The 23812-nt window shown below is 40.8% G+C and overlaps 1 protein-coding gene across 1 annotated transcript in view; it reads right to left on the bottom strand.

Annotated features, from left to right (window-relative positions):
* IPO7 (importin 7) overlaps nucleotides 1-23019 on the bottom strand; it is a 53624-nt gene extending 30605 nt beyond the window's left edge. The window contains exons 1-4 of the mRNA XM_039537842.1: nucleotides 22786-23019; nucleotides 9843-9924; nucleotides 2174-2327; nucleotides 765-923 (exon numbers count right to left, since the gene is read on the bottom strand). Coding sequence (XP_039393776.1) covers nucleotides 765-923; nucleotides 2174-2327; nucleotides 9843-9924; nucleotides 22786-22935 — 545 coding nt within the window. The 5' untranslated portion in view covers nucleotides 22936-23019. The remainder of the gene's footprint in view (nucleotides 1-764; nucleotides 924-2173; nucleotides 2328-9842; nucleotides 9925-22785) is intronic.
* Nucleotides 23020-23812: the final 793 nt, after the last annotated feature.

Raw genomic sequence — 23812 nt, forward strand, 5'->3', positions numbered from 1 at the left:
GTTAACACATGTAATTGCATGGACTGAATTTAAGCTTAGATGTACCTGGTTTATAGCCAAACATCAGATCTTCATAAACAAATTAAACACTTAAGGCACTAGATTGGGGGCTAGAGAAGAGGATTTTATCTGTGGTTCTGCTACAGCTACAGACTTCCTATGAGAGAATGGACAAGGCATATGCACAAGGGGCCCAAACTAAGATTACACAGACAGACAATCTTAATTCTGGCATTTCATAACTTTTGAATTTTTGGACTTCGCAGCCTTTATGTATTTTTTACATGTAACACAATATCTGGATTACAAATTGTCTAGATGTCTAATAAATGTTATTTCTCACCCTGTTTTTGACAAAGCCATGCTTTTGTCCCCTGGACACACTTTACCCTATCACTAAGAGACTTGTGCTACCAGGCCCATCTTCAACTCTCAGAAAGTGACTGCTTTAAAGAAACCCTAGTATTCTGATCTCAAATCTCAACGTTTTAATATGAAGAAAGATTGTTATGTACTGTGTTTATGGAAATAGTTAGGAAAGACAACATGAGCTACTATCTCCAGATGGTGAAATATTATCAAGACTTGTTATTGAATTCAGAGGTTTATATTAATTACCTCCAATATCAGTGTTAAGTGCAACATGCAATTCAATATTTTATTCATTAACCTCCAGCTCATATTCAGCAGTATATATATAACTTACAGAAAATATATTACTACAAATGGATAGACTTTATGTTTTTTGTTTGGGGAAAACTCACTCATAGTTTTTCACGAGTTGATAAAGACAAAGGAGAATTCCAAGCCAGCAAGCACTGTTATCAGACTGAAGATAAAAACCAATTTTCTCCACAACTGCAGTCCAGCGGTTGGGGTAATCATGCTTGATAATATGGTGAATGCAAGTAGTAAGCTGTACTCTAGAAGTCAAACACACACATGGTTAAACAAATAACTACCTTCATTATTTTAAGAGGGTTTTTTGTGATGATGAAATAGCTCATTTTTGGCTGAACAGATAAAACTCAACATGCATTCGGAAGTCTTGTTTACACACAGAGGAGTCTAATCTGATCTTCTACTTCCCTTCTGCTTTGCATTTACTATCTTTTGAAATTTTGTAAAAGGGTTATAATAATTTAGGAATCCATTCCTCTCCAAGTACAAAAGATGTTACACCAATAAATCGCTTACATGTTGTACAATGTACAAATGAAGAATGAAAAGCCATTTTCTTTCACTGCATTAATTCTATGCTCTCCAATATATAAGAACATAAGAATGGCCCTACTGGGTCAGACCAAAGGTCCATCTATCCCAGGGGTTCTTAGACTTTTGTACTGGTGACCCCTTTCACACAGCAAGCCTCTGAGTGCGACCCACCCATATACATTAAAAAACACTTTTTAATATATTTAACATGATTATAAATGCTGGAGGCAAAGCAGGGTTCGGGGTGAAGGCTGACAGCTCGCAAACCCCCCCCCCCCGTAATAACCTCACGACCCCCTGAGGGGTCCTGACCCCCATTCTGGGAACCCCTGATCTAGCCCAGTATCCTGTCTTCTGACAGTGGCCAGTGCCAGGTGCCCCAGAGAGAATGAACAGAACAGGTAATCATCAAGTGATCCATCCCCTGTCACTTATTCCCAGCTTCTGGCAAACAGAGGCTAAGGACACCATTCCTGCCCATCCTGGCTATCCTCCATGAATTTATCTAGTTCTTTTTTGAACCCTGTTATGGTCTTGGCCTTCACACCATCCTCTGGCAAGGCATTCCACAGGTTGATTGTGCACTGTATGAAGAAATACTTCTTTTATTTGTTTTAAACCTGCTGCCTATTAATTTCATTTGGTGACCCCTAGTTCTTGTGTTATGAGAAGTAGTAAACAACCCTTCCTTATCTACTTTCTCTACACCACTCATGATTTTATAGACCTCAATCATATTTCCCCTTAGCCGTCTCTTTTCCAAGCTAAAAAGTCTCAGTTTTCTTAATCTCTCCTCATACAGAAGCCGTTCCATACCACTAATAATTTTTGTTGCCCTTTTCTGAAATCTGTGTGTTACAATGCAAGACACAATGAAATGTAGGATGCAAGTGGTATTAATTTTAAAAGAACAGTATCAAAACTATGACTACATTATAAGCAAATTAAAACTGTATACCTAATTAGTTCAGGAGAATGAATAATGGCTTCTACAATATTTTCACGAATACAATGTCTATCTTCTTCTGGGATGGAATAAGGTGGAATATCCCCAGGTGTAGTTTCACGATCAGGCCAATACTGAGTTATCATATTCTTCAAGTAGATAACACCTGTCAGATAACAGCAAGACATCACTTGGTATCAATACAAAAGTCAGTGATTATGCGGATATGCGTATTTTTACATTTAGAAAATGCACTCCATAAATGAACTCTGACTGAATGGACAACATTTAACATATCAGAGAGCCACCATACCTGCACTCAATAGCCACTAATCTCCCAATTTTCTACATGGAACAAAAATTTCCCCTTCTTCAGTTATCAAGTATGGCATCTGTAATATTTCTTTAAGTCTGCTATTACCAACACTTTATCATCTTTTCAGACAATGTTTTTGAAAATAAGAGTATTGAAAGCCATATTTCCACTTCTTATGAAGAGTTGTAGTAATTTTTTATTAAAACACATCTCTGAAGAAGCTTCCTTTGTAATTATTTTGAGATTTTTTTTATTTATTTAAAAACAAGGCTAGTCAGCATTAAATCTCTAGAGTCAAATATTGCTTGTATTTTAAAAGTCTGATTTTGTTCTAAAATGTGACTATGTTTGGGCTACGTGGTCTGCTTTACATTCAAGTGAATCTTGAAAGCAAATTAAGTTTCTCTATTCAAAGATTATAGGTTATCTGCTACAGAGAGTCACATTAAATTGAACATAAGAAAGGCCGTACCGGGTCAGACCAAAGGTCCATCTAGCCCAGTATCTGTCTACCGACAGTGGCCAATGCCAGGTGCCCCTGAGGGAGTGAACCTAACAGGCAATGATCAACTGATCTCTCTCCTGCCATCCATCTCCATCCTCTGACGAATAGAGGCTAGGGACACCATTCTTACCCATCCTAGCTAATAGCCATTTATGGACTTAGCCACCATGAATTTATCCAGTCCCCTTTTAAACATTGTTATAGTCCTAGCCTTCACAACCTCCTCAGGTAAGGAGTTCCACAAGTTGACTGTGCGCTGCGTGAAGAAGAACTTCCTTTTATTTGTTTTAAATCTGCTGCCTATTAATTTCATTTGGTGACCCCTAGTTCTTGTATTATGGGAATAAGTAAATAACTTTTCCTTATCCACTTTCTCAACATCACTCATGATTTTATATACCTCTATCATGTCCCCCCTTAGTCTTCTCTTTTCCAAACTGAAGAGTCCTAGCCTCTTTAATCTTTCCTCATATGGGACCCTCTCTAAACCCCTAATCATTTTAGTTGCTCTTTTCTGAACCTTTTCTAGTGCTAGAATATCTTTTTTGAGGTGAGGAGACCACATCTGTACACAGTATTCGAGATGTGGGCGTACCATGGATTTATATTAGGGCAATAATATATTCTCAGTCTTATTCTCTATCCCCTTTTTAATGATTCCTAACATCCTGTTTGCTTTTTTGACCGCCTCTGCACACTGCGTGGACATCTTTAGAGAACTATCCACGATAACTCCAAGATCTTTTTCCTGACTCGTTGTAGCTAAATTAGCCCCCATCATGTTGTATGTATAGTTGGGGTTATTTTTTCCAACGTGCATTACTTTACATTTATTCACATTAAATTTCATTTGCCATTTTGTTGCCCAATCACTTAGTTTTGTGAGATCTTTTTGAAGTTCTTCACAATCTGCTTTGGTCTTAACTATCTTGAGTAGTTTAGTATCATCTGCAAACTTTGCCACCTCACTGTTTACCCCTTTCTCCAGATCATTTATGAATAAATTGAATAGGATTGGTCCCAGGACTGACCCTTGGGGAACACCACTAGTCACCCCTCTCCATTCTGAGAATTTACCATTAATTCCTACCCTTTGTTCCCTGTCCTTTAACCAGTTCTCAATCCATGAAAGGACCTTTCCTATTATCCCATGACAGCTTAATTTACGTAAGGTGAGGGACCTTGTCAAAGGCTTTCTGGAAATCTAAGTACACTATGTCCACCGGATCCCCCTTGTCCACATGTTTGTTGACCCCTTCAAAGAACTCTAATAGATTAGTAAGACACGATTTCCCTTTACAGAAACCATGTTGACTATTGCTCAAGAGTTTATGTTTTTCTATGTGTCTGACAATTTTATTCTTTACTATTGTTTCAACTAATTTGCCCGGTACCGACGTTAGACTTACCGGTCTGTAATTGCCAGGATCACCCCTAGAGCCCTTTTTAAATATTGGCGTTACATTAGCTAACTTCCAGTCATTGGGTACCGAAGCAGATTTAAAGGACAGGTTACAAACCTTAGTTAATAGTTCCGCAACTTCAGAACTCTTGGGTGAATGCCATCTGGTCCCGGTGACTTGTTAATGTTGAGTTTATCAATTAATTCCAAAACCTCCTCTAGTGATACTTCAATCTGTGACAGTTCCTCAGATTTGTCACCTACAAAAGCCAGCTCAGGTTTGGGAATCTCCCTAACATCCTCAGCCGTGAAGACTGAAGCAAAGAATCCATTTAGTTTCTCCGCAATGACTTTATCATCTTTAAGCGCTCCCTTTGTATTTTCATCATCAAGAGGCCCCGCTGGTTGTTTAGCAGGCTTCCTGCTTCTGATGTACTTAAAAAACATTTTGTTATTACCTTTGGAGTTTTTGGCTAGCCGTTCTTCAAACTCCTCTTTGGCTTTTCTTATTACACTCTTGCACTTAAGTTGGCAGTGTTTGTGCTCCTTTCTATTTGCCTCACTAGGATTTGACTTCCACTTTTTAAAGGAAGTCTTTTTATCTCTCACTGCTTCTTTTACATGGTTGTTAAGCCACGGTGGCTCTTTTTTAGTTCTTTTACTGTTTTTCTTAATTTGGGGTATACATTGAAGTTGGGCCTCTATTATGGTGTCTTTAAAAAGGGCCCACGCAACTTGCAGGGATTTCACTTTAGTCACTGTACCTTGTAACTTTTGTCTAACTAACCCCCTCATTTTTGTATAGTTCCCCCTTTTGAAATTAAAGGCCACAGTGTTGGGCAGTTGAGATGTTCTTCCCACCACAGGGATGTTGAATGCTATTGTATTATGGTCACTATTTCCAAGCGGTCCTGCTATAGTTACCTTTTGGACCAGCTCCTGCGCTCCACTCAGGATTAAATCTAGAGTCGCCTCCCCTTGTGGGTTCCTCGTACCAGCTGCTCCATGAAGCAGTCATTTAAAGTATCGAGAAATTTTATCTCTGCATTTCGTCCTGAAGTGAAATGTTCCCAGTCAATATGGGGATAATTGAAATCCCCCACTATTATTGGGTTCTTAATTTTGATAGCCTCTCTAATTTCCCTTAGCATTTCATCATCACTATTACTGTCCTGGTCAGGTGGTCGATAATAGATCCCTACTGTTATATTTTTACTAGAGCATGAAATTTCTATCCATAGAGACTCTATGGAACCTGTGGATTCGCTAAGATTTTTACTTCATTTGAATCTACACTTTCTTTAACATATAGTGCCACTCCTCCCCTGCACAGCCTGTCCTGTCCTTCCGATATATTTTGTACCCTCGGAATGATTGTGTCCCATTGATTGCTCTCAGTCCACCAGGTTTCTGTGATGCCTATTATATCTATATCCTCCTTTATCACAAGGCACTCTAGTTCACCCATCTTATTATTTAGACTTCTGGCATTTGTGTACAAGCACTTTAAAAACTTGTCCCTGTTTTTAGCCTGCCTTTTCTGATGTGCCAGATTCTTTTTATGTGACTGTTTATCATCTGATCCGGCCCTTACATTATACTTCTCATTCCTCTGCTCCTGACTATAACCTGGAGATTCTCTATCATCAGACTCTCCCCTAAGAGAAGTCTGTGTCCGATCCACATGCTCCTCTGCAGCAGTCGGCTTTCCCCCATCTCCTAGTTTAAAAACTGCTCTACAACCTTTTTAATGTTTAGTGCCAGCAGTCTGGTTCCACTTTGGTTTAGGTGGAGCCCATCTCTCCTGTATAGGCCCCTCCCATCCCAGAAGTTTCCCCAGTTCCTAATGAACGTGAACCCCTCCTCTCTACACCATTGTCTCATCCACGCATTGAGACTCTGAAGCTCTGCCTGCCTACCTGGCCCTGCACGTGGAACTGGGAGCATTTCTGAAAATGCCACCATAGAGGTCCTGGATTTCAGTCTCTTCCCTAGCAGCCTAAATTTGGCTTTCAGGACATCTCTCCTACCCTTCCCTATCATTGGTACCTACATGTACCACGACCACCGGCTCCTCCCCAGCACTACACATAAGTCTATCTAGATGCCTCGAGAGATCCGCAACCTTCGCACCAGGCAGGCAAGTCACCATACGGTTCTCCCGGTCATCACAGACCCAGCTATCTACATTTCTAATAATCGAATCTCCCATTACTAACACCTGCCTTTTCCTAGAAACTGACATAGATGCATGTTTCCGCTAATTGACAAAAATTCAAACTACTTATGTGGCAGAATCCAGATTACTATGCTTTATGAATCTCTTTTCAAGTGCAAAAGAAAGTCCAGATTTACAAATAGTTACAGCAAATTTAATATTAACTGAATTCTGACTACACCTGTATAATATATGGTATAATGTACCATAGGTTCTCTGCTGGTTTTCAAGTAAATGTTTATATGGTGTCTAGCACCAGTATCAGAAAGGATTCTGAGAGCATGCCTTGTAAACCTGTTATTTTGAATGTGATAATGATGTAGTTCCTGATCTTGCCAGCTGATCTGTATGGGCACAAGAATCTGCAAGTATAAGCTTTAGTTCAGACTATTTCTGCTGTCCTTTTCCTTATTTTCTATAACCAGAAGTTATCCTACTTACTGCAAAAAGGATATGAGCCATTCCCAAAGAAAGAGAAAAGGATGGTGGGATAATTATTTCCAACACAGTCAGATATGACATAATGTAAAAATAAGTTCAAAAGACCCAAGAACCTCCACAGATTGCTTAGGTTTTCCTTGGTTTACTATGAGATTGTAATATTCTCTTTAAAAGCAGTAACACTTCATCTACCTTTTCATTTTCAAATCTTTTAATATATGTCAAAGCTTGTAGCCTTTTGATTCTGAAATTCTAAGTTCTTCCCATGTAATAATACCCTGGCAGCAAACCCTGGCCATGTGCTCTCACCCCCAGTCCTGGCTGCTGACCCCAGGTGCTGACCTGTAGTCCTAACCACACGGAAGCGGGTGCTGGCTCCGGGCGCGGATCCTCAGGTCTGGCTGTGTGGCAGCAGGCGCCAATCCCCGGCCCTGGGCATGCCCTGATCCCCAGGCCTGCAGTAGCAGTTGCTGGCTTCGGCTTTGTGGCAGCAAACACTGACCCCTGCATTTGGTCATGCAGCTCTGGGCTCCAACTCCCTGCCCCAGCATGCAGCTCCTGCCCCCAGCTCCGGGCTCTAGCCGCAGGCACTGACCCCATGCAGCACAGCAGTAGGCACCAACCCCCGGCTCCAGCCACATAGCTGCGGGGCTCACCACCCACCCTCCTCTCTCTTGGACTTACATCCATGCCCCCCTCCCCATCACCCCAGGCCCCTGCTGCCCCCCCCCGGCCCACATTTATCCCACCACATCTCCCACTGCCTCTGCCTCCAAACCCCGCCCCCCCCGAATCCAGGGCTTAATTTGTCCTGGGACTTACTGAGAAAAGTGATATTAACAAACATGCAAGTATCACTTCTCACAGCCTTCCAGATAGTGTCCTGTGAAAAGTGATTGATATTAACCTACATTCAGTAATAAAAATATTACTGTGAAGTGTTATTTGTATCGGCAATAAATAAATTACAATGATGTGGATGTGTATATGTGCTATTTATTTTTTTCCCTAAACTTAATCAAGTATTTTAGGAAAAAAAATGTCAGTTCAGCCACCAGCAAGAGAGGCCACAAAAAAATTTGTTGCAAGAACTCCTGCTTTAGAGTACTAGGCCCTACAGAATCTGGAATTCAACTCAAAATTAGAGAGTCTCAATCTTCCCTTGCTATCTAGCAGAAATCCATTGGCAAAGTGTGTCTGTCTCACCCACCTCTAGTGGCTGGTCCACATACTGCTACCAATTACTTCATTAGCTCACATGGTAGAGGTTTGGTGCAAGGATATAAAGGTTACTCCTTGGGAAATTCTGCGCCACTGCAGATTTAATGTTCTGCACAGAATTTTTTTTTTTCCCTGCAGAAATGGTGCTGCAGAGCTACTGGCCACTGCTAAAGGCTGCGGACCAAGCAGAGCCCGGCTCCCCAGTTCGCAGTGCACCTGTGCTGGAGGGCTTTGGTTCCCAAGTTTGCTGGCCCTGCTTAGTCACATAGTGCAGCTGGGCTCCCTCCCTGCACAGCAGCTGCGGCTCTATGAAGAGAGACAAGAGCAATACCTGGGGTCTGCAGGGAGGGGGCGCTGCTTTCTGTGAGGAGAGACTGAGGGTAAGCAGGAGTAGGGACCTGCCAGAGGGATGGGGGTGTAACTCGAGCTGTTCCAGGGGCAGCTGAATCTTCAAATTGTGCCCCCCCACACCCAATATCAGCAGGTACAGGTCATCTCTACCCAGCAGGACAGTAACTAAGCTGAGCAGAGCTTGCAGCTGGGCTCTGGGGGCAAAGGGGGTGGGGGTGTCTGGGCCAGGGGCACCATGCAGCCCCTCCAGCACCCCCAAATACCCCATCCCAGTACACAGTCCCCCTCCTCCCTGAGCCTGGCATTTGGGAACTTGAAATATGGTAACCCTATGGGAGCAGGGCAAAAGACAAAAAATTACTAAAAGACCAGCGAGGCAGTTTTCCCTGCAAGATGTGCCCAGATGGCACATGTGACACATCCAGACTGAGGTGCCTGACAAAAGCATAACAGAGAAACAGGAACTGGGTTGTCGTAGGGGTTTCTTTAACGCTGTACTCCTGGAGGAATCTTTTTTGTTGTCTTGGTTACAGACATACTTGCTGACAAGTATTTTGAAATAAATGACCAAAATAATTGAAACTGGTGTGATTATATTATGTTATTTTGACAAATAAAATATGCAGAATTTTAAAATAATGTGTGCAGAATTTTTAATTTTTTGACACAAAATTCCCCCAAAAGTAAAAAGTTCCAGCCCTGCTGAGGACCCACATGGAGGTCAATATAGTTCCATGTGATGGAATTTCTGTGCATTGTTTTTTATTTTAGTGTGCTAAAAACCAAAATAAACTTAGAAATTACTTCCAAACACTTCATTAGAAGAATGTTACGGTTACAAAGGCAAGCATTCAAAAATCCAGAAAAACAAAAAAAGTTATGGTTACCCTTGCCATCTTAATTTGGCCTCCATGTATGTATATGCATGACAGTACACAATTATACTGAATTGCATAATAAATTAAGATTATTTTTTCCATAGGACACTCATTCACTGCACAGAATGGACTGTGCTCACTAAACTAGTAGCTTATTCAATATTTCTTTTTATCCTCATCATTCAACATATGATTACAAGTCTCATTTACTACACAGGCAACCTTAATTCTGGCACTTTCTAGCTTTTGAAAGCTTGACTTTGCAACCTTAATGTCATTTTCATTTTTTTGTATGTAATGTGTATACAGTGTGTAAAAAATTCCGAGTATAAAGAAAAAGAAAACTTGCCTGCCTGTCTCACTGGTAAATCCAGTTGCTCTGACATAGTGATCTGAAGCAGAGTTGAAACAAAGTTCACTGACTTGTGAGCCTGCAAAGCAGAAGACAAAACCAAATAAGTCAGATGTCAAAAAATAATATTGGAAACCAATCATGTCTTGCAAATAAAACTTTGAAGCTTCAGGATACTCCAAGTAAATACATTTTCAAAAATGTCTGAGTACCATGTGATGCAAACATTATAACATCCGCAATTATGTTGCAATATCAAATGACAAATGAAAGCTTTCAAACCCCTTGAGTCTGATGTATTCAAAAGATCACATGGTGGGGGGGAAATTCTTATTCTTTACTGAAGACTACATTCCCCCCCCCGTGTCTGAAACAGATTTCTGTAATCAGATGTCTTTACCACAGAACAAATTATCCCGTTTAGGACAAATATATTACAGCATGACAACACAGCTACAACTACACTGTGTAATTAAACAACAACTTGGCATTCTGAATTAAGACCACATGGAATGGTGGTGGTAAGTCATTATTTGATCTTTTTAGCATTTGGAGATGCCAGGCTGTACATATTTTCTAACATCATAGTATTCTCAGATTTCGTCCAACATTTGTCATTCATTGATCTGCTACTGTGACCTGAGGCTATGAGTACACACAAATTTGAACCAGACTAAAACATATTTTTAAAGATATGTGTTTGTATTTAGACAGAGCCTTTGTTTATAGACCTATATTTAACCTAATTTGCTGCCATGTTTAAAGAAAGATTTGAATATCTAACATTATATAAAATCACCCTCCATTAAAAATGTTTTAAAACATGATATCCTAAAGGTTTAGATAAAGTGTGTGAACATCTACAGCGCAAATAGAGAACAATAAGACTTTAGTCTATTAATATCAGACTATGTGAGCTATAATTGCTCTCAGAAAAAGGAAACTGATAAGTTAGCTCTTTCCTAAGTAAAGGAGATGATTAATGTAATTTAAGATACACGCAAGGAGAAATGAAGGCAATTTTCTTGTCTTACTGCATGTAAGTGCAGTTGGGCAAAGTCCACTTTGCTGTTAAAATTCATGGAACAATTTTTCCAACAAGTCCAAAGTTTTATCTTCTTAAGCAATGCTGACACTGGATGTCAAATGACTTCCCTTTACATTGAGACATGGATGATTCATCAAGGCATGAATTCATGATAGACTAATAATAGAGTTGCAAACTGCTCAGATTAAACTAAGCACTACATTCTCTTACCACAACTGACTGGTGATTCCCTTTTACCTCACTACCAATAAATATGGCCTTCTGTAACATAAATTGTATTCTCAACATCAGAGTACACTGCACAATGGCAAACTTACAGAACCTTGGCTTCTGCATGGAGGCCTAAACAGAGTAACATCAGCAATGTAAAAAAAATTGGCAGGATATGCACAATAAATCTCCTCAAACGAATAGTTTTCTTCACTACACTGATTAACTTTACCTACAAGAAAATGTTGTATGCGTTCTCAATATTATTAGCCTAGTTAAAAAATATGACAGCAATCTATATGCCCCTAACCCCAGCATGAAAAACTGGAAAAGACTAAAAGAAGAAAATTCCCTGAGAGGAAGTGACCTTGACTTAAACCTGCACAATATATAAGGCTTTATTTATAATACCCTGTTACAACTTGAAAACATTTCTTCCTTGATTTTGTCCTTTATCCACTTGTGAAATGTTGCTTTCTTGCTTGTCTTTGCACAACATAAGTCAATATAGTGACTTTTCAGTACACAGGTATCGATGATGTGCACCTGGGAACGAGCAACATAACACCTACATTTTATAGGAAAATATTTGTTACCTACACATTATGCACTTTGCTACATCCTATATGAAGCAAAGAAAATATGAACATCTTCAAGATCATTAAAAGGGCATTACCTAGGACAGGGGTAGGCAACCTATGGCACGGATGCCAAAGGTGGCACATGAGCTGATTTTCAGTGGCTCTCACACTGCCCGGGTCCTGGCCACCAGTCCAGGGGGCTCTGAATTTTAATTTTATTTTAAATGAAGCTTCTTAAACATTTTAAAAACCTTATTTACTTTACATACAACAATAGTTTAGTTATATATTATAGACTTATAGAAAGAGACCTTCTAAAAACGTTAAAATTTATTACTGGCATGCGAAACCTTAAATTAGAGTGAATAAATGAAGATTCTGCACACTGCTTTTGAAAGGTTGCCGACCCCTGACCTAGGACATTACAAAATGAAAGAATGCCTCTTGTTACAATAGAATATAAAATGATAAATTTTATCATATTTATCAATATTTTCCAGCTCCTCTACAAGATAAACAAGCCATCAAGAAAAACACACTTTTATCAGGACCAACTATTCTTTGATCAAATAATCAGTAACAGCATGAACGCTTCTTATAAGCATTTACAACATCAACAGATTGGTTTATCCAGTTGTGGCATTCTCTCTAGACAAGTTTCATAAAGAAACATCTCCTAAATGCTCTAGATACAAATTCATTTACACTTGTTCATATATTTGAATATTCATACAACTTGCCTTTCCTAGTCAATTCCATGCTTTTTAATTGTTTGAGTTCTGATTTTTTTTTATTTATTTTTAACTTTAAACACCTTCATTTTAAACAATAGTAAGAAGAAAACTTAACTGGAAGTTAACAAGGTTTTTTGTTGGAGATTTTAAAAAATACACATTTATGCATGCACTTTCTAAGCACTGGGTCACAAAATCTACATGCGATATGCATCAGACTGTGGAAGTCCACAGAAAGAATGCCTCCACTACATACATCTCAAGCGTCCATTTTTTTCTTTTTCTTTTTAAACAAAGTGCACTGGAATCATTATTCCTACAGATTCCAGGGGTTCAAGATACAGGAGCAGAGGAAAGACAAGGCAGGAACAAGTAACTGGGAATAACAGACTAAAGTCTATGGCCCCCTACCTCTCCATAGCTCAGTGTCCTAAAGATGTGGAGCTTGTCATCAAATGAAGCATATTAGTTTATATTCCAAAAAGGTTGTGTTTTGTTTAATCATCTGATTACATGAATTTCTACACCTGTTTAAGATTTTTCTAGTCACTGCACTTGTGGAAATGGATGTAATTGAAGTACTTTTCTTGTAATGTGTTTCAATTGCACGGACTCATGCATTAGGCACCAATTCAGCAAGGTAATGCAGCACACGACTAACTTTAAAGTCAATGGACTACTTAAAGTTGGGCATATGATTAAGGATTTTCCTAACTGGGAGTTCAGTGAGAATATTTTTTTTATTTAAAAGCTAGCCTATGCACAAGATGATGCCATCTATGTAAAAGGTGACTTGAGTTACCCAGGTCACTTGCTATGGACACACCAAAACAAAAAAACACAGAAATCTGAAATCATTTGTAATGTTCTTCAGAATTAGCCTGGAGGCAGAGGGTAACAAGGTGGCTCAAAGTCCTGGGTACCCTGAGAATCATCACAGTCTCTGAAAGTGATAAGGTGGCTATCAGGGGATGGGGACAACATTCCAAAAATTAATCTGAACTAAAGGCATGAATTTAATTCAGTTAAACTAAATTAAACCCGTGCGGACACTTATTCACAACTAAAGTGGCCTTAATTTTAATTTAATGTATTCCCTTTAGCAGAGTAGAGGCTCATTCTTGAAGTAGCTGCACTAGTAGCACAGTAGCGAGATAGGCTTTGCATGAAAGATGCAAGTTGTTCTCCTAATCTATGCAATTAATGAGCACTACATTCACACACAGATACACATCAATATTTACATTTTATATCAAATTTGAGCTCTCAAGATGTGCTTAACAACAACCCAATCTTTCCCATACTACTAAATTGAAGGTAGGTTCTAGTGTGAAAAATGTTGAGCATCATTGCATAATTATCATAAATACATATGCAGCTAAGCCTTAATCGGACTCATTTTGGTAGATCCAATGAAAATTTAGGCCTCAGAAGTCAAGTAAGTTTCCCCCTTGCTTTCCATTACTTTATTAAAGAAACAGCCTTCAAACAAGTGCATTCAAACATTTAAGATGCTGATTGAGCACCCACTGAAGTCTTTCCATTGTCTTCAACAAGAGCTGAGCCTGATGAAATTGACTTCAAAGGGCATGGCTACACTGGAAACTTAAAAACGCTGTCACGGGAACGCTCCCACGGCAGCGCTTTGAACTGCAAGTGTGGTTGCGCGTGAGCACTGGGAGAGAGCTCTCCCAGCGCTCCTGGTAATCCACCTCTGCGAGGGGATGCTCCCAGCGCTCAGAGCCTGTTTACACTAGTGCTTTAAAGCACTCAGACTTGCTGCGCTCAGGGGGGTGATTTTTCACCCCCAAGCCAGCACGTTAGAGTGCTATAAAATGTAAGTGTAGACAAGCCCAAAGTCAATGAGAATTTTGCAATGTCAACAGGGGCTGGATTTCACCCTCAGGGTTTGACTACATTGGGGTGAGATTCCCAGCTCAAGGAGACACACTCAGGCAGGCTCTCATCCAGCGAATGCACGAAAAATAGAATGTAGCCATGGCAGCACAAGGGGCTAGCGACCCCAAGTATGTGCCCAGCTAAGACTCTAGGCAGGTACTTGGGGATAGCTAGCCCATCCCACTGCTCAGGCTACACTCTTGTTTTTAGCATGTGAACTGAATAACAGCTAGCATGAACATGTCTCCAACTTGAACTGCAGACATATCCTAATTGTCTGAGGCAAACCAACAAAACTAAAAAACTCATTAATTCTAATGGATCATTCTGTTGCACCTAAATACTTCATTGATTTTCATACAACAAGTGGCCTTACATGCTATAACTAAGATTAGAACCATATATTGGAGGTAGTCATTGTGATCACAGCATAAAAGTTTTTGGACAGACTTGCTGTTGCAGCCATCTCTAAGCTCCTACTGTATTTTTATTCTCTAACAAATGGCTGTGTCCCAGCATTCCAGGTCCCTGTTCACTGACACAAGAGCTAAAAAAAGCTCTGTGTTTTAAGCACTTGTTTTATACAGCCATTGACTTCTTTTGTTTTGAATGCCCAAGATGAGCTGGAATATCTGAGAACATAAGAGGTAAGTTGGGAATGAGAACTTAAAATAATGAGAGGAAGTTCAGGCATAAATTAAATCTGACTTTCAGAATATTTCACATTCAAACAGTAATAGCCTGAATGCATGAACTTTTATTTATTCCCCCTTATGGCAATTGTTTGAATTTAGAATATTTTGTTTCTATATATCTCCATTTACCACAGCCTTCAGAAATACCAGATATGGGTATAAAATATCCCACAAGTAGTTAACATCACCCAAGACAGGAATGAAAAACAACAGACTGCAGGCTTCCAAAAGTGTTTCTACTTAATGCTCAAATTTTATAGAGAACAGGAGAAATTCTTAAGTCTAAGTCATTGGCATCAGCAAAATGTAGACAAATTAGTATTATCATGCTCTAATCTTCCTTGTTTACGTACATTATTTTAATATGTACAAAATTTAATAAAGTTAGAATTACAATTATGTTTAATTGCAGCAGAATTTCTGGTAATAAAAGCCCGTCCTTTTCTACCAAGTAATACAGCACTTAATAGCCAGGCTGACCTACTGCTCTTTCCCCACTCCAACATGCTGTGTCACTGGTATGACTTTGTTGTCTAAGAGCCAAAGAATTCAGGGACTTTTCCCCTGAGCAATCTTTGCCATTCAGCCTTACTAGCTGAGGAATGTTTTCTATCAGATCACAGATGTTACCCCACTGTTTGTTAGCATCAGTTTTCCAGAGCCTACACATCTTCATGAACATTTCAGAAAGTTGATTCACTAGATCTGTGCTTGCCTACTTGATACAGTCATACATGTTCAATTATATTACAAACACAAAACTGTAACGTGCTATATAATCTCGCCTATAAAATTCAATCTGAAATTAACATAATAGAAAGCAAATCACTTCAAATAGGTAAGAAGTACAGAGAAAAGGCTTCTTTTCCCACAAGATAAATGTAACTTTAATGGATATAGTTCATACCAAAATATATTTTATGAAAAACTGAATATTAAATGATAACCCCCAACAACTTTATCTCATTTTTTCTAGACAGGTAACAAACTTTCTTGTTCTCCCTTGGAGCATGAAAATGTTAGGCTATCATAAAAGCCATACTGCATACGGTATTTTTTCAAAATTGTTACAGTCAAAGCAGCAAACCAAAGGACTGTTTTTAAAAATAAAATACTTATTATACCTGGCTAAAATGGAACCACAAGTTATGTAAACAAAAAAACAAATATTCTTCCAGGGTAGCACACATTTTAATAAACATCAGATGAATAATTTGCATAATAGGTCAAAATCAAATAAATATAAACCACTAAAAATGTCTGTTTATTTCATATCTATATGGTCTCTACCACTAGTTGAGCAAGTAAACTATTTTACAATGAGATGCAGGGTTTTTTTTAAAGTTCAGCATAGCTTTACAAAGTATTCTAACACTGAATTCTTTATTTACCTTTTCCAAGCAAGATAAACACATCACTGAACACTGATGTTTTTAAAAAATTAACAAAAATAAAATAAAAAAATTATCTTCACCAATCCAGAAATGGTAGCCTTAAACAGCAAGACATTATTACATTAGGGTGAAGAATTCAGTTGGCCATTAAAAAGATGCTGAAGCCATTCTGATTTCATCTTTTCACAAGTTGATTGTATCCATCTAGTCTCTCTTGTGAAGTTACTGTTTGCTACATACAAAAAGTGTAAGATATGCAACGTTACTAAGCAGCAGTGTCGGGACACCTATTCAAGCATGAGGTAGGTGAGGTAATATCTTTTACTGGACCAACTTCTGTTGGTGAGAGAAGATGGCCCAATAAAAGATATTACCTCACCCACCTTGTTTCTCTAATATCCTAGGACGGACACAGCTACAGTAACACTGTATATTGTAAAGAGAGCATACATTCACATCAGATCTTGCCAAGCAAGCCACTGCAGCCCTAACTCATCAGAATAGTCTGCAGGTACAGAAGCCTGTTTTGTAAGAAAAAAAGTACAGTCTAAAGCTATGTCTACACCACAAACCTTACAGCAACACAGCTGTACCACTACAACTGTGCTGCTGTAAGTTCTCCCATGTAGCTGCTCTCCTGCTGGGATAATTAAGCCACTCCCAATGACTAGCGTTAGCTATGTCAGATGGGGAGGCTCTGTCCACACCAGCACTTTTGCCAGTGAAACTTATGTCAGTCGGAGGGGGTGTTGTTTACCACACCCCTTACAAGAGTGCTAGTGTAGACAAAGCCTTAACTCGAGTTAGCCAACTCCACTGTCTTTTACTCCACCTGATAACTCACATGGAAACTACAAAATGCCTTGTCTTCACAAGGATTTTATCTAGTATTAGTTAACTTGAAATTGCAAACTGAGGTTAAGACCACAACTATGCCCCGACCCCATCCCCGAGTGAAGACAGCCTTCTGGCCCCCTCCTGTCCGTAAGGGGATTTCAGGTGTTGACTCTGCCTGCAACAGTATTTTCAAACTTTCTTTTTCACAAGCTAATCTCTCCCATTCCTCCTCTTAGGCTAAATCTACACTACTAAGCCAATACCAGCACAGCCCCTTAGTGCAGATGTAGCATACATATTTTCTCAGTCGGTGTAGGAACACCACATCTATGAAGCACTCTTCTATCAGCATAGCTTCATCTGCACTGGAAGTTTTGTCAGCATAGCTGATGATGATCAGGGAAGTGTTTTTTTCACACCCCTGACTGACACAGCTGTGTCAATATAAGTTTTAAGTACAGAAAAATCTTAGACAAGAGTATAAATATTAGGATTTTTTTTCCTCTTAAAAATTGTACACCGAAATGTATACCAGGGAAGGAAGGCAAAGATGATAAAGTCCTTTTAGAAAGATGGTTTTTGAGTAGTGGGGAAATGTGATGGTTACTAAGAAGCAAGTGCACCTTATAATAGTAAGCCACTTGAGAAAGCATGACTTAGTGGTTTGAAAATGGCACATAGCCAGGACTCCTTTGCTCTATTCTTGGCTGTACCACTGATTAGCTGCATGACAATGGTGGACAAATTACTTAAAACCATTTTAGTTTACCCATCTAAAGGTAATAATTGGAGATATACCAATCTCCTAGAACTGGAAGGGACCTTGAAAGGTCATCTAGTCCAGCCCCTGCCTTCACTAGCAGGACCAATTTTTGCCCCAGATCCCTAAGTGGTCTCCTCAAGGATTGAGCTCACAACCCTGGGTTTAGCAGGCCAATGCTCAAACCACTGAGCTATCCCTCCCTCTGAAAAATAGGGACTACTACTACTTACCCTACTTTAGAATGCCAAAAAGCTTAATTAACGTTTGGGTTCAGCATTTGGAGATCTTTGGATCAAAGGAAGGATTGTCTGTGAAAATTATGCATTTTACTCCAAAGCTTTCACTAGTCAGTCTAGGTTCAAGAATTTTATTTAAACAATTATTTCAGCATCTAGGCATTTACGGGTGCGTAAAACAGGAGATTAATGCTACTCAACTGACTTACAATGATTTATTTTGTCAGGCTGAGGGTATGCTTTGGTGACCAGTCCTCAATATTGTACAGTACTCTACATATTATATTTCAGACCAAGGAGATGTCAGATTATGCCTGACTTTTGAAAGGAGTGGCTTCACTAGAGCACAAAGATTAATAACTTTCCCCAACAAACTCAGATTTTTTTTTTTAAAAGGAAAACAAAAGGTTACTGGGGTTACGTAACGCTATGTAGCATTGCAATCAGTAATTTTTTGAAAGTTCTCATACAAAAAAGTTGTATGACTATTATTTGAACGGGTAATTTTAATGATAACACCTGTATTTGAGTTATTCTTGTGTCTTACCCAATAAGATTAGCTTGTAATGTTATGTCAGACAGAGTCAAGTAGTAAACCATCACCATTCTTCAGAATCACAATGAAGAACATGCCAGAGAACACCAGCTACCAAAATAGTGACTGTTGTGAGTTTAGAAGGTAGGGGCATACAACCGACTGTCTTCCCATAGTTGCTTTCTTACAACACCTTATTTTCATATGCATTTCAGATCACTGTAGTATCTGAGCTCTTTTTATATACCATATTCAATGTACAAAATTGCCCCAGTTGGGAATATAGCACATCCTCCTCCTTTCTGATATGCTTACTTGAAGGGTAAGGTTCCAAGTAGAACCTAAGTGTCCCTGCAGAATGTAGTTACTCTGCTTCTTGGCTGGATGGGAGGTTGCTAAGATAAATCTATTGGGACCCAACCAGGTTGCACACCATCTTGATAACTTGGGACAGATGCCCTCTAATGAAGAAGTGATAAAAGACTCTACCAGTTCTTCTAAGTGTTTCCCCTCTCCTCTATCAACAAGCACTACCTCTGTTTTGCCCATACTGAACCTCAGACAGCTGGTTATGATCTAGGTTTCTATTTTGCTAAGATACTGAGATAACAGTTAGCACTCAATGAGATGAAGAGCTGGGCGGGGAGGACAGGAGAACAGGTTACTGGTGGCATCATAGTCAATAGTTTATCTTCCCTAGAAGTGTCACAAATATTGACTAAGAAAGAGAAACAGATTAGAACCCTCAGAGTTCTCTGCATTTACAGAACATCTTTCAAACTCAGTAAAGTGCTTTGAGATCTGCAATCAGCCAATCCGACTCAAAAAAAATAAAATAAAAATAAAAATAAATGAAGTAAGTCATATTAAAGTCAAGAGGAAATTAAATGACTTGTCCAAGGTCAAACATTCAGTAGCAAAGTGTGGAAGAATCCAGAAATTTGCATCTCAGTCCCCTACTCTGATGACATTCCCTCCTTCAGAAAGAAGTCTCATAAAATGTTTGTTATATCATATTCAAATAATGTATTTGCAGGTTATGCAATTATATACATATACCTATACCTTCTTATATATTGCATATCAAGAACAGGATAAGCACTGGTAAAAACATTTGGCTCTCACAATAATTATGACTGTCAATTCATTCTTTATTCTCTTGCTGAAAACTGCTTCCCCTTGTCAGAAGGTAAAATCAGAAGTAGCCTCTTAAAAGGAAAGAGGAAGAGCAATTCTCAAGTTTTCTAGAGAAAGAAAAAGTCTCATATCAGTCCATCAGAACCATTTCAGCCAAAGCAGAGTAAGAGAAATACGACAGCCAAGAAGAATTATTAAACTAAAAAGCATGTGAGCGGCTGGCCACTTGCACTGTATCATTCAAGTGCTAGAAGCAGTTTAATCTTTGCAGCAGAAAGGGAGGCCCATTACAGAGCAGAAAACATCAACTTGAGTAAAGGTTACAAATTAAGGCCCTAAACCTACAAACAGATGCATAATTGACTATTCAGATAAGAAAGAGACCATTCATATAAGTAAACTTACGCACATGCATAAGTGCTTGTAGGATCAGGACTTAACATAATGACATTTAACCAGGAAAATTCTCTCAGTTGTCAATGAGCCTGTATTTATATGTTGGTGCAGTAATGATCGAGGATTTCAAAATAACTGGGATATTTGGATTTTACAGAGACGCTTGTATACGGTATGGTAGGCCATCATGCTTCAAAGTGAACAAAGTCAGCTAGTTGATGGTCAGCATGATTTCTCAATCAATAGTATTAGTCTGTTACCTGGAGCCCCCCACTACCAGAGGATCTAAAAGTTTCCTGAATGTTCAACAATTTGGACCCTGCGGCAAATATCAGTACAAGTAGATCTGAACTGAATTACCATATATGATTTACTTGTGTATAATATTATATTAATTTTATCCAATTTGTGTGTTTTTCTGTATTACTTTTACTCAAAAATAAATTAAAGAGTAAATTTGAACTGAGGATTAATACACATCAAATACATTTTCTACAAGTATATAGAACAGAAGGCAGCCCAGTCCCTCACCAAGTCTACCCTGTGACACCACTATCTTCACATCAACCCTTAAAATGCAATTCTTCCAAAAGGTCTACAAGTCCTAGTCTCCATCCCTCTGGCACGGAAGTATGTTAGCAAGTTAGGTGGACTGAAACAAGTCACCTAAACTTTTTTTAAAAAACAAGCCATGGAAATAATGCATGCTATTTTCATTGCATCCCATCCTCCATCAGACATACACATGTAGAAAATGCAAGCTTCTAGAGCAGGAACCTTGTCTTCAGAAAAATGCTGCCCCCCGAATTCTGCCTAGGGCGCCAGAAAACCTGGTGCCGCTCCTGTATACACTTGTGCTGAGGTTGAGACAGATGTGGGGAGCAGACCTGTTGAAAGATTCTGGGTAAGGATAAAAGGGGTAAAAGAAAGTGTGATGGTAGGGGTTTACTACAGACCACCGAACCAGGAAGAAGAGGTGGATGAGGCTTTTTTTAAATAAACAAAAATCATCCAAAGCACAGGTCTTGGTGGTGATGGGAGACTTCAACTACCACACACCTGTGGAGAAAGTAATCTGTGTCCTGCTGTATTATCACAAGTTCTTGAACTGTGTTAAGAGGGAAGGGATAGCTCAGTGGTTTGAGCACTGGCCTGCTAAACCCAGGGTTGAGAGTTCAATCTTTGAGTGGGCCATTTAGGGAACTGGGGTGAAAATCTGTCTGGGGACTGGTCCTGCTTTGAACAGGGGGCGGTTGGACTAGATGACCTTCTGAGGCCCCTTCCAACCCTAATCTTCTATGATTCTATTGAGCACATAAATTTACACTGTTGGCACTTATGTAAATAAGTTTTATATATTCCAACTGCATGCAAAACAAAGCTGCATGAGGGTCAAAAACAACTGATTAAATATTATTTAAAAGTTTCAAGCTACTAGAATTGTATCTGAAACATTCTTTTTAAAATAAATGCTAGCTGTGGCATTTAAGTCACAAAGCAATGGAGTTCCACCTTTTAATTTTCCTTACTAGTTCTCAAATTTAGAGGGAGATGTCTTTAGACATTCATACAGATGGCCACAAACCAAGTCCCAAATGCAGACCCTCGGAGCCATAAAGATCACCAACCTACACTGTCAAACAAATTGTTTACTGGTGTTCAGAAAAGACAATGGGGAGAATTTACTGCTGATATTAGAGGAACTGTGCATTTCTTGGCCTGCAGAATGGGGTGCTTTCTGCCACCAGTTGAACACAACATTTTGTGGCAGTTTGTTACACCCCTTCCTCCCCCTCTCCCAAAACTTCAATTCAACATTATGCGGATTAACTACACCCGAAAGTGATATCAAAGACTATTTTAATTAGGAAATAATTCAGCGTGGTTTCCTTTCCCCAGACTCACGACCAACATTTTACAGAAGCTCATGGAACCCGGACTTGCCCGAGTCATTGCTCCTAATGGGACAAGCAGCGGGCTGACCCGGGCGCTCAGCCCAAGCGGCGGCAGAGACCCACGTCGGGGGCTGGCTGGCAAGTAGCTGAGGACAATGCTGACGGAGCAGGAAGGCAGCACGACATCAAGCGAGGCATTGCACTGCCAGGGCCTTTCCCCGGCCCCTCCAGCACAGACCTCTCCATGCCGCCGCCTCCCCCTCCACATGGCTTCCCCAGCGGGCCCCCCGCCGCCGCCGCCGCTTCCCCCGGGCTACTCCCCTCCTACTCCGGCTGACGGACGGAGACTCCCCAGCCCCGGCCTCCTCGACCCCCACTCTGGCCGGGCTCTTCCCACCCCCGGGGATCCCGCCAGCACTCGCCGGCCGAGTCCTGCCCCGCTGCCCCCGCCAGCGGCCCCTCAGGCCTCCCCGCTGCGGCCCCGGGAGCTGAGCTCCGCCTCCTCCTCCGGGCCAGGCCCCGCGCCTGTCCCGCCGGCGGCCGGGCTCCTGCTCCAGCCCAGGCCCCGCTGCGCCCTCACCTCATTGAGCTGCCTCTCGGCGGCTTCCCGCAGGGCCGGGTCCATGGTGCCCCGCAGGGCCTCGATGATGGTGTTGGGGTCCATGGCCTGGCCGGGGCGGGCGGCGCGCGGGGAGGCGGAGGGCAGGGCAGCGCCACTCGATGCGCACATGGACCCGCCGCTCCACAGCGGCAGCCGGCGCGAAAGGAAGAGAAGCGCCAAGGCCCCGGATAGAGCAGCTACCCCCGCGCCGCGGCCAGCGGGACCCTTCCGCTCCGCCGCGGGGCACCACGGGAGCTGTAGTCCGGGGCAGCGGCCTGCTCCTCACAGGGCCGGGCCAAGCTGTACGCCTGCAAACTGAGCACCTCCCCGCAGCCCCACACATGAGGGGAGCCCCCACACCCAGGGGTGCCCTCCAACCCCGTCCTCGTGGGGGGAGCGTTCCTCACCCAAGAACCCCGCAGCCCCATCAATTGACCTTAGGTTATTTAACCTCTCTGTATCTTAGTTCCTCTGCTGTAAAACATGGATAATATTTTTTTCTCTTTCACAGGACTGTTGAGAGGATAAATTAATATCTTGAGGGGCTACTATATTATAGAAATGGGGGACATGTAACTATCTGGACCCATATAAAGTCCTTCAGTCAGAACTGCTGTCTCCAAATATCCTAAGTCTTTATTTGGAGAGTAGGGAAAGATTTACCTTATATCTCAAAGCCTCACACTCACTTAAGGGGAGGTATGTTTCTTCAGGTATATTTCTTTCGTTTTTTTTATCATACAGATAGAATAATGCTGTAAAGCACTGGGGTGGTGCGTGAGCCCCCCTTCAGCCTCAGCACTGGGTCATCCCCACTGCTGGCCCATTGGCCTCCAACGGGCATGGGCGCCAACTTATATGGGCTCCTGGGGCTTTAGCCCCAGGAATATTCACAGTCAGGGCTCTGCTCCAGCAATATTTGGAGCTAGGTTTCTCCCCTGCTCTGGGCTGCCGGCAGCCGCTGGGAGCCCAGAGCCTTTTAAATCCCAGCCGCAGCTGGGAATCG

The sequence above is a fragment of the Mauremys reevesii genome, linkage group 4 (genome assembly GCF_016161935.1).
Source record: "Mauremys reevesii isolate NIE-2019 linkage group 4, ASM1616193v1, whole genome shotgun sequence".
Taxonomy (NCBI): domain Eukaryota; kingdom Metazoa; phylum Chordata; order Testudines; family Geoemydidae; genus Mauremys; species Mauremys reevesii.